General features: G+C 46.7%; 1 protein-coding gene across 10 annotated transcripts in view; it reads left to right on the plus strand.

Annotated features, from left to right (window-relative positions):
- The window catches only part of agrn (agrin), a 519,366-nt gene that overhangs the window by 464,821 nt on the left and 39,212 nt on the right, over positions 1-15,333 (plus strand). For all 10 annotated transcript variants that reach the window (XM_078425207.1, XM_078425208.1, XM_078425209.1 and 7 more), the window contains 4 exons: positions 1,133-1,325; positions 5,881-6,096; positions 7,510-7,739; positions 10,223-10,357. In XM_078425207.1, the coding sequence (XP_078281333.1) occupies positions 1,133-1,325; positions 5,881-6,096; positions 7,510-7,739; positions 10,223-10,357 (774 nt within the window). The remainder of the gene's footprint in view (positions 1-1,132; positions 1,326-5,880; positions 6,097-7,509; positions 7,740-10,222; positions 10,358-15,333) is intronic.

Genomic DNA, 15,333 nt, shown 5'->3' on the forward strand with positions numbered 1-15,333 from the left:
GGTTGGGCAGGCTAGGACTATATTCCTTGGAGCGCAGGAGCCTGAGGGATGATCTCAGAGGATAGAAGATGGCAGGTCATGTTACAGTTGGACTGGACATTGGTGAGGCCATATTTGGAGTAGTGTGTTCAGTTTTGTTCTTCTGGTTATTTTTTAGATTTAGAGATACAGCGCAGAAGCAGGCCCTTCGGCCCACCGGGTCCGCGCCGCCCAGCGATCCCCGCACACACTAACACTATCCAACACCCACCAGGGACAATTTTTTACATTTGCCAAGCCAATTAACCTACAAACCTGTACTTCTTTGGAGTGTGGGAGGAAACCGAAGATCTCGGAGAAAACCCACGCAGGTCACGGAGTTATAGGAAAGATGTAATTAAGCTGGAAAGAGTGCAGAGAAGATTTAGAGGATGTTGCCAGGAATCAAGGGCCTGAGCCTTCGGGAGAGGTTGGACAGCCTAGGATTTTCCCTCCTTCCATATAATAATAATGACTCTAAAACTCTTTTACATTCTTTTTGCAAGTTAGAGTATAGAATAGCTGAATATATTTATTCAACTTGATAATTCTACATTACTGTAAAAAAAATAGATGTTCTCAGACAAATAAAATCCTTGTCACTTTAAGTGCCATACTTTACTATTACTTTTAATTTTTCATTGGAATGCACATCGCTGAATCACAATGGGTCAGGCAGCATCTCTGGAGAACATGGTTAGATGATGTTTCGGGTCGGGACACTTCTTCCGACATAAGAATATTGGTATCTCCTGTGTATTCATATTTAGTGGTAGATTGTATATGGATAGGATAGTTTTGGAGGGATATAGACGAAAGGCGGGCAAGTGGGACGAGTGTAGCTGGGACATGTTTTGCCGGTGTGGGCAAGTTGGGCCAAAGGGCCTGTTTCCAAGCTGTATCACTCTTTGACTCTATTGTTGATTTTGATGTTGCTAGTTAACTAGTTAACCAACCCATTGTTAAACCAATCACACTAGTTCTATTGTTGTCAGAGTAATATTACTAGTTCATCAAATTATTGTAAGTTTTTGTATGAATGTACTTTCGTTCAGAAAAGACGCTCCCTGCTTGTACTTGCACTCTGCTAAGTTGTTGTTTTTATTGTGAGCAGCGATCGTGTACTATCTACCCGAGTTTGGTGGCAAATCTTACTTGGCGTTCAAGACGATGAAGGCTTACTACACAGTGCGTATCAGTCTGGAATTCCGTACGTCCGACCTAAATGGATTACTTTTGTACAATGGGCAGAAAAAGGGCAAAGACTTCATTTCCCTCGCCCTCGTGAGGGGTTACATGGAACTCAGGTAAGGCAGGCATTCGTTGTCAACAGAAGTCCACTACCCACCACAATCTTGTACTTTCAGTGACGTTTGGTCAAAGTAAAATGAATGAAGAATGGTGGCACGGTGATAGAACTACTACCTCACAGCGCCAGAGACCTGGGTTCAAACCTGACCTCAGGTGCTGTGTACGTGGAGTTTGCACATTCTCCCTTTGACTGCGTGGGTTTCCTCTGGGTGCTCCAGTTTCCTCCCATGTCCCAAAGACATGCGGGTTTACGGATCAATTGTCCTCTGTATATTAATGTGTAATGAGTGGATGAGAAGGTGGGATAACATAGAACTAGTCTGAACGGGTGACCAATGGTCGGCGTGGATTCGGTGGGCCGAAGGGCCTGTTTCCATGATCAATTAATCAATCAATCAATGGCTATGTTCTCCCATTATAAAGATTATATTGTATTTAAACATAAACCCTGACTGGCATATTTTTAGGACATTGAACATTTGCAAATTTACATTTCCAATGAAGAGGTCAATTAAATTTACTCGTCCACGTGAGGCTGTTTCATTTTCTTGAGATAATACGATAAAACGTGAATGTAATTTTTTTTAATCCCTAAAGCTGTGTTCCATACTTACCCAAGCACCAGATCTTACCTAGTCCAAAATAGTTATTCAACACAGCGGATAATAAATGTTTACACCAGTCTCCCAGAGGGCGTAACATCTGGATTGTTGAAAGAAACAGCTGGATGGTGTTATGCGAGATTAATTGAGTCTCAACAGGCTGAATAAACTTTCCTTGCTCTAACCTTCCTTTGAATTAATTCTTGAATGTATTTATTCCCTGCAGCGTTCACCTCCTGTGTTACCGGACACACACCCACCCACCAGTCCCCAACCTTCACTACCTCCTGCTAGTAAATTTGGCAGGGGGTTGTTCCATTAGCAAAGCTCCCTCTACGTTCTTCACTACCCCCGCTTTACAGGGATAAAGCAGTGCGTTGGTTCAGTAACATGCAACTTAAAGTAACGATCCAGATGCATGAATGAGCACCTGGGGAATTTACATTAGAATAATTCAACACAGACGGCTGTGGAGGCCAAGTCAATGGATATTTTTTACGGCAGAGATAGATAGACTTTTGATTAGTACGGGTGTCAGGGGTTTCGGGGAGAAGGCAGGGGAATGGGGTTAGATCGATCAGCCATGATTGATTGGCGGAGTAGACTTGATGGGCCAAATGGCCTAATTCTGCTCCTGTCACTTCTGAACAAATGAATCTGAAGGGGGGTTTTTTCTACAAAAATTAGCAGTTCTCAGTAACAGTAACCGAGACACGGGCAGCTGCCATTAAAACCCAGGTAGTACATCAGTGTTGTTCAGGGATGGATCCTCAGCCTCCTTGGCCAAAGAGGCCCGCAGACTTTAAACTCTCGTTGACTCTTAATTTCTTCCATAGTTGAGCGATAAATCCTGGCATTGTCAGTGATGTTTACATCCCGTGAATGAGTAAAAGCACCATTCCAAGAGTCAAGAGTTATTAATTGTGATGTGTGCCATCAACAGAAGAATTAAATTCTTAGTTGCTGCCATAATAGGATAATAAAATCATGAGAGGAATAGATCGGGTAAATGCAGAGTCTCTTACCCAGAGAAGGGGAATCGAGAATCAGAGGACATAGGTTTATGGTGGGGGGGGGGGGAGATATAATAGGAACCTGATTAGGTACCTCCACATGTGTGGAGCAAACCGGAGCACCCGGAGGAAACCCACATGTCTCGATCAAAGTTTCCTCTGCAAAACCCCAGCAGACACAAGCCTAGGCCCTCCTTCCTTTCCTTATTAACCTCCCTCCCAATTTCAGGTATCAGTTCAGTCAACAGATAGACTCTAAGTGCTGGAGTAACTCAGCTGGTCAGGCAGCACCTCTGGAGAAAATGGAGAGGTGACGTTTCGGGTCAGGACCCTTCTTTAGGCTGATTATAGTGGGGGGTGGGGGGGGGGGTATGGGAGGGGGCAGGGGGACTGGAAGCAAGAAAATGCCAAAACAGATCAGGGCTTGGCAACAGATGACATCAGGCAGAGAGGCTCCCTGATAGGGTGATTGTTGGCTGGGGATGGTGTGATCACAAGAGGGATAGACAATAGACAATAAACAATAGGTGCAGGAGGAGGCCATTCGGCCCTTCGAGCCAGCACCGCCATTCAATGTGATCATGGCTGATCATTCTCAATCAGTAACCCGTTCCTGCCTTCTCCCCATACCCCCTGACTCCGCTATCCTTAAGAGCTCTATCTAGCTCTTATTGCATCATCGTGAACTGTGGAACTGTTTAACCAACGTTTAATGGAGCAAGTGGGGAGAGGGGTGGAGAGCATTTGTATAAGTCATCTAACATCGCATCAGTTCGGTCAACCTTGTCCGAATCGCTGTGTGAATCGGCTCTCCATCCTGAAACACAAGTTAGGTTGATAATTGAACTTGAAGCAACACTGAAGCGCCAAATGATTTGTCCAACGTCCCGGGTTTTCAACACTCCTGTAGACCTGGTCCACCTTAAGAAACCAACTTTGTCCTCATTCCACTATCCTGCATAGAATTTACGTGCTTAAACAATCCACAAGAATGCAGAAATATTCCATTGGTTTAGTGAGCCGTGTCTGCACTTCCATTTGCGGGTTTCAGCTCAGTTGGATTTGCACACGTTGCTTGAACATACCTTCAGGAGTAAACGGTAGGAATCTTCTAGAAGCTCTCCAGAAGTTTCAACGAGGAGCGACTGGAAGTTGAGGATATGTCCATCTCCATTGAAGTTCAAAGGATCACAGTCTTGGAAGGGGAGCTGTTTATTTAGAGACTGGAGCACATGATTTACTTAGCAGTGTACAATGATAGGACAGGTTTGGAGGGATATGGGCCAAACGCGGGCAGGTGGGACCAGTGTAGCTGCGACATTGGTGGCCAGTGTGGGCAAGTAGCGCTGAAGGGCCTGTTTCCACACTGTATCACACTATGACTCTATGTGGATAGAAAACAACTTTGTGACGCCATCAATTGGATGCCACATTAATCCAATGTGCTATCTGCCCCCGACAGTGAAGAGGAATAGAGGTCTTCTTGCCCATGCATTGTCATTGTAACTCGGTGAGAGTTTGTTGTGAGAAATTATAGTCAGAGAGTCTGAAGAAGGGTCTCAACCCGAAACGTCACCCATTCCTCCTCTCCAGAGATGCTCCCTGTCCCGCTGAGTTGCTCCAGCTTTTCGTCTCTGTCTTTGTGTTATAGAGTTATACTGCATGGAAAAAGGCCATTCAACCCAACGCTCTTGCAGACCAAAATGCCATCTGCACAAGTCCCATCTGCCCACGTTTGGCCCATATCCCTCTAAACCTTTCCTATCTATGCACCATGTGTTTGTTTAGTTTAGTTTAGAGTTGCAGCATGGAAACAGGCCATTTGGCCCACCGAATCCATGCTGGCCAGCGATCATCAGTACACTAGTTCTATCCTACAAACTAGGGACAATTTTACGGAAGCCAATTAGCCTATAAACCTGCACGTCTTTGGAGCCTTAGAGGAAACTCCGGAGCACCCGGAGAAAACCCACGCAGTCACAGGGAGAACGTACAAAATCTGGACAGACAGCACTCGTGGTCAGGATTGAACCCGGGTCTCTGACGCTGTAAGGCAGCAACTCTACCGCTACACCACCGTGCCGATCTTTTGTCATGTTGTATCTAAAGGAAATCGATTTAGAAACATAGAAACATAGAAAATAGGTGCAGGAGTAGGCCATTCGGCCCTTCGAGCCTGCACCGCCATTCAATATGATCATGGCTGATCATTCAGCTCAGTAGCCTGTACCTGCCTTCTCTCCATACCCCCTGATCCCTTTAGCAAAAAGGGCCACATCTAACTCCCTCTTAAATATAGCCAATGAACTGGCCTCAACTACCTTCTGTGGCAGGGAATTCCACAGACTCACCACTCTCTGTGTGAAGAAATGTTTTCTCATCTCGGTCCTAAAAGACTTCCCCCTTATCCTTAAGCTGTGACCCCTGGTTCTGGACTCCCCCAACATCGGGAACAACCTTGAAGGTAAAACTTGTAACGAGACATAAACTGTGACAAATTAGTAAATTTAGTTTAGAAATACAGCATGAAAACAGGCCCCTCAGCCCACACCCCGGCCAACCATCGATTCACACTAGTTCTATGTCATCCCACTTTCGTGTCCACTCCCTACACACTAGGAGCAATTTACAGAGGCTATTTAACCTACAAACCCGCACGCCTTTGGGATGTGCGAGGAAACCGGAGCACCCGGAGGAAACCCACGCGGTCAGAGGGCCAACGTGTAAACTCCACACAGACAGCACCCGAGGTCAGGATCGAACCCGGGTCTCTGGCGCCGTGAGGCAGCAGCTCTGCCACTGTGCCGCCCCATTCATCAGGAGAAACCAGTGGGGGAAACGTGAAGGGCTGTGACGCAGAATGATTCTACATTTCCAAATCACTTCCAGTTCTTGGCTTGGTCACTTTGTTTTTTGTCCCCTCTCAATCCCTCAAGGTTTAACACCGGCTCTGGGACAGGTATCATCACCAGCAGAAGAATGATACAGCCTGGGAACTGGCACCAAGTGGCCGTGAACCGTAACCGGCGCAGCGGCATGCTCTCCGTGGACGGTGAGCCGCACGTGAATGGAGGCAGTCCGGCCGGAACTGACGGGCTTAATCTGGACACCGATCTGTTCCTGGGTGGTGCCCCTGAGGATGAAATGACACTGTGAGTGCGCTTCTTAAAGATCTTTCCACGGTGGCTCTCCCCTATGTCCACAGTGTCTAGACCTCAACGCATGTGGCATGCTCGCGTGTCCGTTCTGCAGCATCTTGTGCGTCTCAAACGACATCTTTGATCACCAATGGGTGACGTTTTGGGTCGAGGCCCTTCTTCAAACTAGCAGTCTGAAGAAGGGTCTCGACCCGAAACGTCACCCATTCCTTCTCTCCTGAGATGCTGCCTGACCTGCTGAGTTACTCCAGCATTTTGTGAATAAATACCTTCGATTTGTACCAGCATCTGCAGTTATTTTCTTATACTACTCTTTGATCACCGATGATAGACACAAAGTGTCTTGAGTAATTCAGCAGGTCAGGCAGCATCTCTGGAGAAAAAGTATGGGTGATGTTGCGGGTCGGGATCATTCTTCAGACTGGACTGGTATCCAAGAAGGGTTCCGTCCCGAAATGTCACCCATATTTTTTTCCTCCAGAGATGCTGCCTGACCCGCTGAGTTACTCCAGCACTTTGTATGTATCTTTGGTATAAACCAGCTTCTGCAGTTCCTTGTTTCTCCAGTTTCACATCCATCACTGTTGAGATTAGTTGCTTGTTCCAGGATTATTTAATTGCCAGGTGCCATGGTGAGATTCAAACTCACGTCCCCAGACATGGGCCTGTGAATGGAGATGCAACTATTGTGCTACAATCCACGCACACAGTGTGTTTTGGTGTGGTGAAATGGTGTACCTGCACTTCCAGACTGTTTTAAAATGTAGATTTCCAAAATTTTGAAATCTTTGCTATTGCTTTGTCCCAAGCCCACTTTTCTTTGTGTAGAAAGGAACTGCAGATGATGCTTTATATTGAAGATAGACACAAAATGTTGGACTTACTCCAGCACTTTGTGTCTTCTTTTGTAAACCAGCATCTGCAGATCCTTGATTCTGTAAATCGCTTGGAGAATGGAGAACCGCAATCACATGCAGATTTCACTGCCTCTAACTAAAAGGCCCATCGAAGCATTCATTGCACATATTTGCAATGAGAACAATTTTTACTTTTGTTTAGTTTAGAAATATAGCGTGGAACAGGCAGCATCTCTGGAGAGAAGGAATGGGCGTTGTTTCGGGTCGAGAAGTCTTGAGTCTGAAGAAGGGTCTCGACCTGAAACGCCATCCATCCTTTCTCTCCAGAGATGCTGCCTGACCCGTTGAGTTACTCGAGCATTTTGTGCCCACCTCCCGTTTATAGCTTTCTGCCCCTGGCTCAAGAAGGGTCCCGACCCGAAAAGTCGTCTGTCCATTTACTCCACAGATGCAGCCTGACCCGCTGAGTTACTCCAGCACTAGATTGTGTTGATCGCTTACCTGACCACATCGCTGTAGGTTTTACTGAAGGTGCCGTTTGTGTTTCCAGTGTTACAGAGAGAACGGGAGCCACCAAGGGACTGCAAGGATGTATCCGACTGCTGGACGTCAATGATCTGGTCTACGACCTCCAGGAGAAGGGCAATGATGTCTTGTACGGCAGTGGGGTGGGAGAGTGTGGAAACAACCCCTGTAATCCCAATCCCTGCAAGAACAACGGCAGGTGCCACGTGAAGGAGGCAGAGATGTTCCACTGCGAATGTGTCAGCGAGTTTTCAGGTAACCACCTTGGCAATTTAGTTTAGTTTAGTTGAGAGATACAGCGCGGAAACAGGCCCATTGGCCCACCAAATCCGCACCAACCAGCGATCCCCGCACGTTAACACTATCCTACACACACCAGGGACAATTTACGTTTACTCCAAGCGAATTAACCTACAAGCCTGTATTCCTTTGGAGTGTGAGAGGAAACCGAATATCTTGGAGAAAACCCACGTAGTCATGGGGAGAACGTACAAGCTCCGTACAGAGTGCACCCGTAGTTGGGATCGAACCCGGGTCTTCGGCGCTAAAAGCGCTGTAAGACAGCAACTCTACCACTGCGCCACCGTGCTGCCCCAATTGGTGCCCATTCTAAGGTTAATTGTGAAAGTTAATCAGGACAGGTTTAATGTCACTGGATATAGGTTCCCTGCTGTAGGCTTAAGGAGTTTCAGAGCATCTGTGGTTAGTCTTTTTAATCATAATCATAATAGTACTTTATTAGCCAAGTATGTTTTGCAACATAGGAGGAATTTGATTAACCATACAGTCATACCAATAAAGAGCAACAAGACACCCAATCAAATTTTTGACATGAACACCCTCCACAGCGACTCCCCATATTCTTCACTGTGATGGAAGGCAAAAAAAGTTCAATCTCTCCCCTTCTTTGTTCTCCCGCGGTCGGGGCACTCGAACCTTCCGTTGTCGGGGCGATCTTGGCTCCCGCAACCGGCGGTCGAGCCCTCCACGTCGGGGCGATCAAGCTCCCGCATCGGGGGGGGGGGGGGATCTCAGCTCCCCCTCGCCGACGATCGGACCTGGGTTGGGTGGGGCTGGTCGAACCTTCTGCGACTTGGAGCTTCCCGACATCAGTCTCTACCCAAGACTGCGAGCTCCTCGATGGTGAAAACCGCAGGCCGCAGTTGGAGCGCCGATCCCAGACAAGGGATCGCAGGCTCCGATGGTAAGTCCATGGCCCTGTGGTGGGACTCAAAGTCAGTCCCGAGCAAGGCCACCAGCTCCATGATATTAGGCCGCAGAGCGACCGGAGATACGATCCGGAAAAGAATGGCATCTCCGGCAAGGTAAGAGATTGAAGAAAGTTTCCCCCAACCCCCTCCCCACTCCCCACATAAAACAAACCAGAGAACATTAACACATACTTTTAAAACACACTAAAAACAACAAATAAGACTAAATGACAGACAGACTATTGACTAGGATGCCATCGCTTAAACCCTTAAAGCTGTGAGTTTTCCACCAGAGCATCATATCAACTGGAAACAGAACCTTCTGTCCCACTCGTCTATGCCAACTAAGGTGTCCCATCCAATCTAGTCCCATTTGTCAGCACCTAGCCCACCTACCTCTAAACCTTTCCTATCCAGCTATTCCCCTCATGATTTTATACACATCAAAAATCATCCCTCAGCCTCCTAAGCTCCAAGGAAAAAAGTACTATCCTTCCCAACCTCCCTGTAGGTCAGGCACTTGAACCCTGGCAACATCCTGGAGTTCTCTGCACACTTTCCTGCTTAAAAATGGCGGCACGGTGGCGTAGCGGTAGACCTACTGCCTCACGGCGCCAGAGACCCGGGTTCAATCCTGACTACGGGTGCTGTCTTTACGGAGTTTGTACGTTCTCCCCGTGATCGGCGTGGGTTTTCTCCCAAATTCCAAAGACGTACAGGTTTGCAGGTTAATTGGCTAGGTATAAATGTAAAATTGTCCGGTGTGTGTAAGGTGGTGTCAATGTGCAGGGATCGCTGGTCGGTGCGAACTTGGTGGGCCGAAGGGCCTGTTTCTGCACTGTACCTCTAACCTGACACTAAAAAATAAAGCTTACTGGCACCTTTCCTATAGCAGGGTGACCAAAACTGAATGCAATACTCCCAAGTGCAGCCTCACTAACGTGTAGAATAACGCAGTGTCCCAGGCTCCCACTGTAATGACATCCACCATCTGTATCTCAAGACAACTGCATGAAATGGGCCTCACGTGTTCTAATCTGTCTGGCCAACTTGATATCAATTACGTGGCTGCTGCCATGAGGAGCCACGTGCAATAGAGGCAGGGAACGGATGAAGCGGGAGGGGAGGTACAGGTACAATGGAAAATCCTGCTTTGAGATATAGAATATCTCTTTCCCTCATATTGAATTCAGCAGAAACCTCATTAATCGAAGAGCGGGGAGATTGTGGAGCTCAATCCCATATTGTATTGAGGCATTGAAGGGTCTGCTGGAGGAGGAGGTGAGGGGAAGGGAACTGAGGGTCATGATGATAGATTTAGATGAGCAAAGATGAGAGAAGGCACTAATGGTGCATAAACACCAGCATTAACCAGTTGGGCCGAATAGCGTTTTTTTAGCACTGTCTGTAATTTGTAATCCAATGCATTAACCTCTCTGTGTTTACCAGTCTGCGTACTGTACAGATTTCAATTACAGGGCGATATTGGAAGGTGATTAACTATGTCCAACATTTACAACTTTTCAGGCCCAACCTGCGCTGATGAGCATAACCCATGTGACCCCAATCCGTGCCACAAGTCGGCCACTTGCCTGGTGCTGCCCGAAGGCGGAGCGAAGTGCGAATGCCCGATGGGACGTGAAGGGGAGTTCTGTGAAAGAGGTATGGCACAAACCCGGACTCTGCAAACCCAGCAAATGAACGATCACCGACGCAGCCCCACATAATCATCCTCAGTGGAGCTGAGTGAGCGGAGATCAATCAGAACACATGTGCGGGAATGGACTGCGGAAGGTGGTTTGCACCGAAGACAGACACAAAATGCTAGAGTGGCTCAGCGGGACAGGCTGCATCTCTGGAGAGAAGGATTAGGGTTGGAACCCTTCTTCCTTTGAAACGTCACCTATTCCTTCTCTCCTGACCCACTGAGTCACTCCAGCATTTTGTGCCTGTCTTTAATCAGAACTTAACCAGTTCGTCTAGGTTTGATCATTTGACTAGAAATTGGTGTGTAATCAAATTTCTCCCTTTCCCTTCCCCTATTCCCTTCCATCCATATTCCTTCCTCTGGCGGTAAAATTTGCACATCTTCTATCCTTATTTCCTTATGTCACATATTGTTTTCATCTCTGGCCATTGTCCAACCACCTATCTATCAAAACACCCGCTCGCCCGTATCCACCTATCACTTCCCAGGCTTTGTCCCGCCCCCAACTATCTCCCAGCTTTCTCCCGCCTTCCCCCCACTACAATCTGTCTGAAGAAGGGTCCCGACCTGAAACGTCACCAATCCATGTTCTCCTGAGATGCTGCCTCACCCGTTGAGTTACTCCAGCACTCTGTGTAATAATTTATTTGTCAATTTTAAAAGGACGTCTGACAATTCTGTGATTTTGACTTATTTTTGAGATTTGTATAGTTGTGAAAATGTAAATAACTGCACCTAAAGCGACCAATATTACTGAGTTTGAAGAAGGGTCCCAACCCAAAATATCGTGTTGTCCATTTCCTCCACAGATGCTGCCTGACCCGCTGAGTCTCCCCAGCACTTTGTGTTTTGCTCAGAGTTCCAGCATCTGCAGTTCCTAGTGTCTCCAACGTAACGTATCATTGGAGAAGCTCCATTTAACTTATGGTGGTCCTTGGGATCTGCAGGTTACAAAGGAAAAAGACCTGAAATCTCCTCACCACTCAGTTTAACGGAGAAATAGTTTTACCGTGAATGGCTGACCAAATATGTCAAGATCAGGGTGGACACAAGGTGCTGGAGTAACTCAGGGGGTCAGACAGCATCTCTGGAGAAAAGGAATAGGTGACGTTTTTGGTCAGAACCCTTCTTCAGACCACTTCTTTCAGATGTGCAAAGGGTGCCAATATTCACTGAAGTGATGTGTGTTAGAGTCTGCCTCTAAACTGTTGAGTGGTATTGCAGAACCTAATTGCTAACAATCAAGAGGCCTGAGATTGAAATGTATCATATCACCATTGCCGCACAATGGGGACCTCTTTCCTTTGGAGAATGGAGCTGTGGAGACTGAAACTGCCCTGCACCTCCTCCAACCTCATCTATTGTATCCGCTGTTCCAGATGTCAACTTCTCTACATCGGCGAGACCAAACGCAGGCTCGGCGATCGTTTCGCTGAACACCTTCGCTCAGTCCGCCTTAACCAACCTGATCTCCCGGTGGCTCAGCACTTCAACTCCCCTTCCCACTCCCAGTCTGACCTTTCTGTCATGGGCTTCCTCCATTGTCATAGTGAGACCCAGCGCAAATTGGAGGAATAGCATCTCATATTTCGCTTGGGCAGTTTACACCCCAGCGGTATGAACATTGGCTTTTCTAACTTCAGATAGCTTCTCTGTCCCTCTCTTTCCCCTCCCCCTTCCCAGTTCTCCCACTGTCTTCCTGTCTCCTACTACATCCTTTCTCTGCCACGCCCTCTCCCCTGACATCAGTCTGAAGAAGGGTCTCGATCCGAAACGTCATCCATTCCTTCTCTCCTGAGATGCTACCTGACCCGCTGAGTTACTCTAGCATTTTGTGTCTACCCTGAATCTAAATCACCTCAGTTTAGACTTGGTTTGTGTCTGGTTGGCTGTTCAGGAGACAGTGGGCTAAAGCACTTGAAAAATAAATTAGGTGTCAAACAAGGGTTTTGGAGATTAACTGTTCTTAGGGTCAGATTAGATCAGTTTATTGTCATATATACCATGCACCCTGTTGGATATGACAATAGATATTGCTTGTATATCCATTTTTTGAAATTGTACTTCTATCTTAATTCTTATGTTGTTAAGATAGAGTTGGTTACATGAGAAAGAGCAAAAAGGGAAGACATGAACGGCTTCCTAGTCACACAGGATCAGTCTGAAGAAGAGTCTCGACCCGAAACGTTACCCAATCCTTCTCTCCTGAGGTGCTGCCTGACCCACTGAGTTACTCCAGCATTTTGTGTCTACCAGTGCCGGAGACCCTGGTTTGAGCCTGACCTCAGGTGCTGTCTATGAGGAGTTTGCACGTTCTACCTGTGACCGAATGGGTTTCCCCCCAAGTGCTCCAGTTTCCTTCCACAAAATACATGACTGCTGTAAATTGTCCCTAGTGTGAGTAGTAGAATCCGGGAAGGGAGTTGCTGAGAAAAAAATGAGATTAAAAAATGGGAATAATCTGGATTAGTGTAAAGGGTGGGCACAGACTCGGTGGGCTGAGGGACCTCTCTTCAAGCTGTATATCTGCACGGTCGAGAAATATCAGGGAGCTATTGCTAACCTTTTTGTGTTTCCTGGTGTAGATGCATTAACGAATTTTGCTGTTCAATACTTCACCAATAAGTGGTGCTCCAAGTTCATGCACTGAGGTTTCATTCAGTGCTCATAGTTACTGCTGTTGCTCCAATAAACCTGATGGTGCGCTCATAAGACATAGGAGCAGAATTAGGCCATTCGGCCTATCGGGTCTACTCTGCAACGGAACCTGGGTGTGCTTGTACATCAGTCACTGAAAGTAAGCATAGCAGGTACAGCAGGCAGCGAAGAAAGCTAATGGCATGTTGGCTTTTATTGCAAGAGGATTTGAGTTTTGGAGCAAGGAGGTCCTGCTGCAGTTGGACAGGGCCCTGGTGAGACCACGCCTGGAGTACTGTGTGCAATTTTGGTCTCCCAATTTGAGGAATGACATTATTGCTATTGAGGGGGTGCTGCGTAGGTTCACCAGGTAAATTCCCGGGATGGTGGGACTGACTTTTGTTGAAAGAATGGGTCGACTGGGTTTGTATTCACTGGAATTTAGAAGGATGAGAGGAGATCTCATAGAAACATATAAAATTCGTAAAGGATTGGACAGGCTAGATGCAGGAAAAATGTTCCCGATGTTGCAGGAGTCCAGAACCGGGGTCACAGTTTAAGAATAATGGGTAGGCCATTTAGGACTGAGATGAGGAAAAACGTTTTTACCCAGAGAGTTGTGAATCTGTGGAATTCTCTGCCACAGAATGCAGTGGAGGCCAATTCACTTGATGTTTTCAAGAGATAATTAGATTTAGCTCTTAGGGCTAAAGGAATCAAGGGATATGGGAAAAAAGCAGGAGTACAGATTTTAGATGATCAGCCATGATCATAATGAATGGCGGTACTGGCTCGAAGGGCCGAATGGCCTACTCCTGCACCGATTTTTCTATGTTTCAATCATGGCTGATCTATTTTTCCCTCTCAACCCTATTCTCCTGCCTTCTCCCCGCAATCTTTAAATACCATTACTAATGAAGAACTTATTCATCTCCACTTTAAAAATACCCAATGATTTGGCCTCCACCGCAGTCTGGCAGTGGATTCCACAGATTCACCACCCTCAGGCTAAATGGTGGAGGGTTTTCGTGGTTGATGGTTAGTGTGGAGGTGGGCGTTGCTGGTATTGGGTGGGTGAGTGGAGATAATGGGAGTGGTGCAGCAGATTTCTTGATCTGAAACCAACTCTGCACTGAAGTATGTATAGAAAGGAACTGCAGATGCTGCTTTATACCAAAGATAGACACAAAGTGCTGGAGTAACTCTGCGGGCCAGGCAGCCATCTCTGGAGAAAAAGGATGGATAACGTTTCGGGTCGGGGCACTTCTTCTGACTGAAAGTAGAGGGGAGCAAAGTGGAGGTAAGGAAAGGGTAGTAGAAGGCAGGGCCGGCAACAGATGACCAAGGAAGGGTGGAGCCCATAATGGCCCATTGTTGGATGAGGAGGAGATGATGACGAAGTACTGACACATGTCGCTCCAGGTCGGGGAGCCAGGAGCCTCGGGCTTCTGTGCCTACGTTGAATTATGCCCCGGTTTGCAAGGCTTTCCGCGATGAGAGGCAGACGCTGAAACTCTGCAGTTCCTATGGAGAGCAGGAGAGAGAAACACGCAACCGTTAACAAAAAAGCAAACGTAACACATGAAGTAGTTTGAAACCATTTGTTCTCCTTCCGCTCCACGCTTCTTTGAAACGATTATTCTGGGAATCTACTCTAAATTGCATTTGGCAAGCTGTATCAGGGCTGCTCAACCTATTCAAGACTCTCCCCAGAGAACGCTAAGTGCTACGGCATTGACAAAGGTTCGAATAAATGTGTGTTGGATTCTAGCCCTCAGCAGAGCAAAAGCTAAATGAATAAATGCCGCGATTTTATTTCATTTGCCGCATTTTCATTGAGCAACTTTATGGTTCAGAATGTGTAGGAAGGAACTGCAGATGCTGGTTTACACCAAAGATAGACACAAAATGCTGGAGTAACTCAGCGGGTCGGGCAGCCTCTCTGGATTGAAGGGTGGGTGACGTTTTGGGTTGAGACCCTTCTAATGGTTACGAATATTCTACATGGTTTTAACGAAACCTTGTAAAGTGTGTAACTGCTCAGAGTTTTATTTAATGCTAATGTGTTTGATTTATACATTTTATAACTGTGTGTGAAATCTGTTCCCATGCGTCATGCAATGATTTAGAAGCTTATACAATACAATACAATACAATACAATACAATATATCTTTATTGTCATTGTACCCAGGGGTACAACGACAATTCTGGTGCTCTGCGTCAGAACACGGAACAGTACAGTGCAAACACAGGCCCTTCGGCCCATTATGACCATGCTGAACATATTGCCAA

Source organism: Rhinoraja longicauda, chromosome 30, assembly GCF_053455715.1.
Source record: "Rhinoraja longicauda isolate Sanriku21f chromosome 30, sRhiLon1.1, whole genome shotgun sequence".
Taxonomy (NCBI): Eukaryota; Metazoa; Chordata; class Chondrichthyes; order Rajiformes; family Arhynchobatidae; genus Rhinoraja; species Rhinoraja longicauda.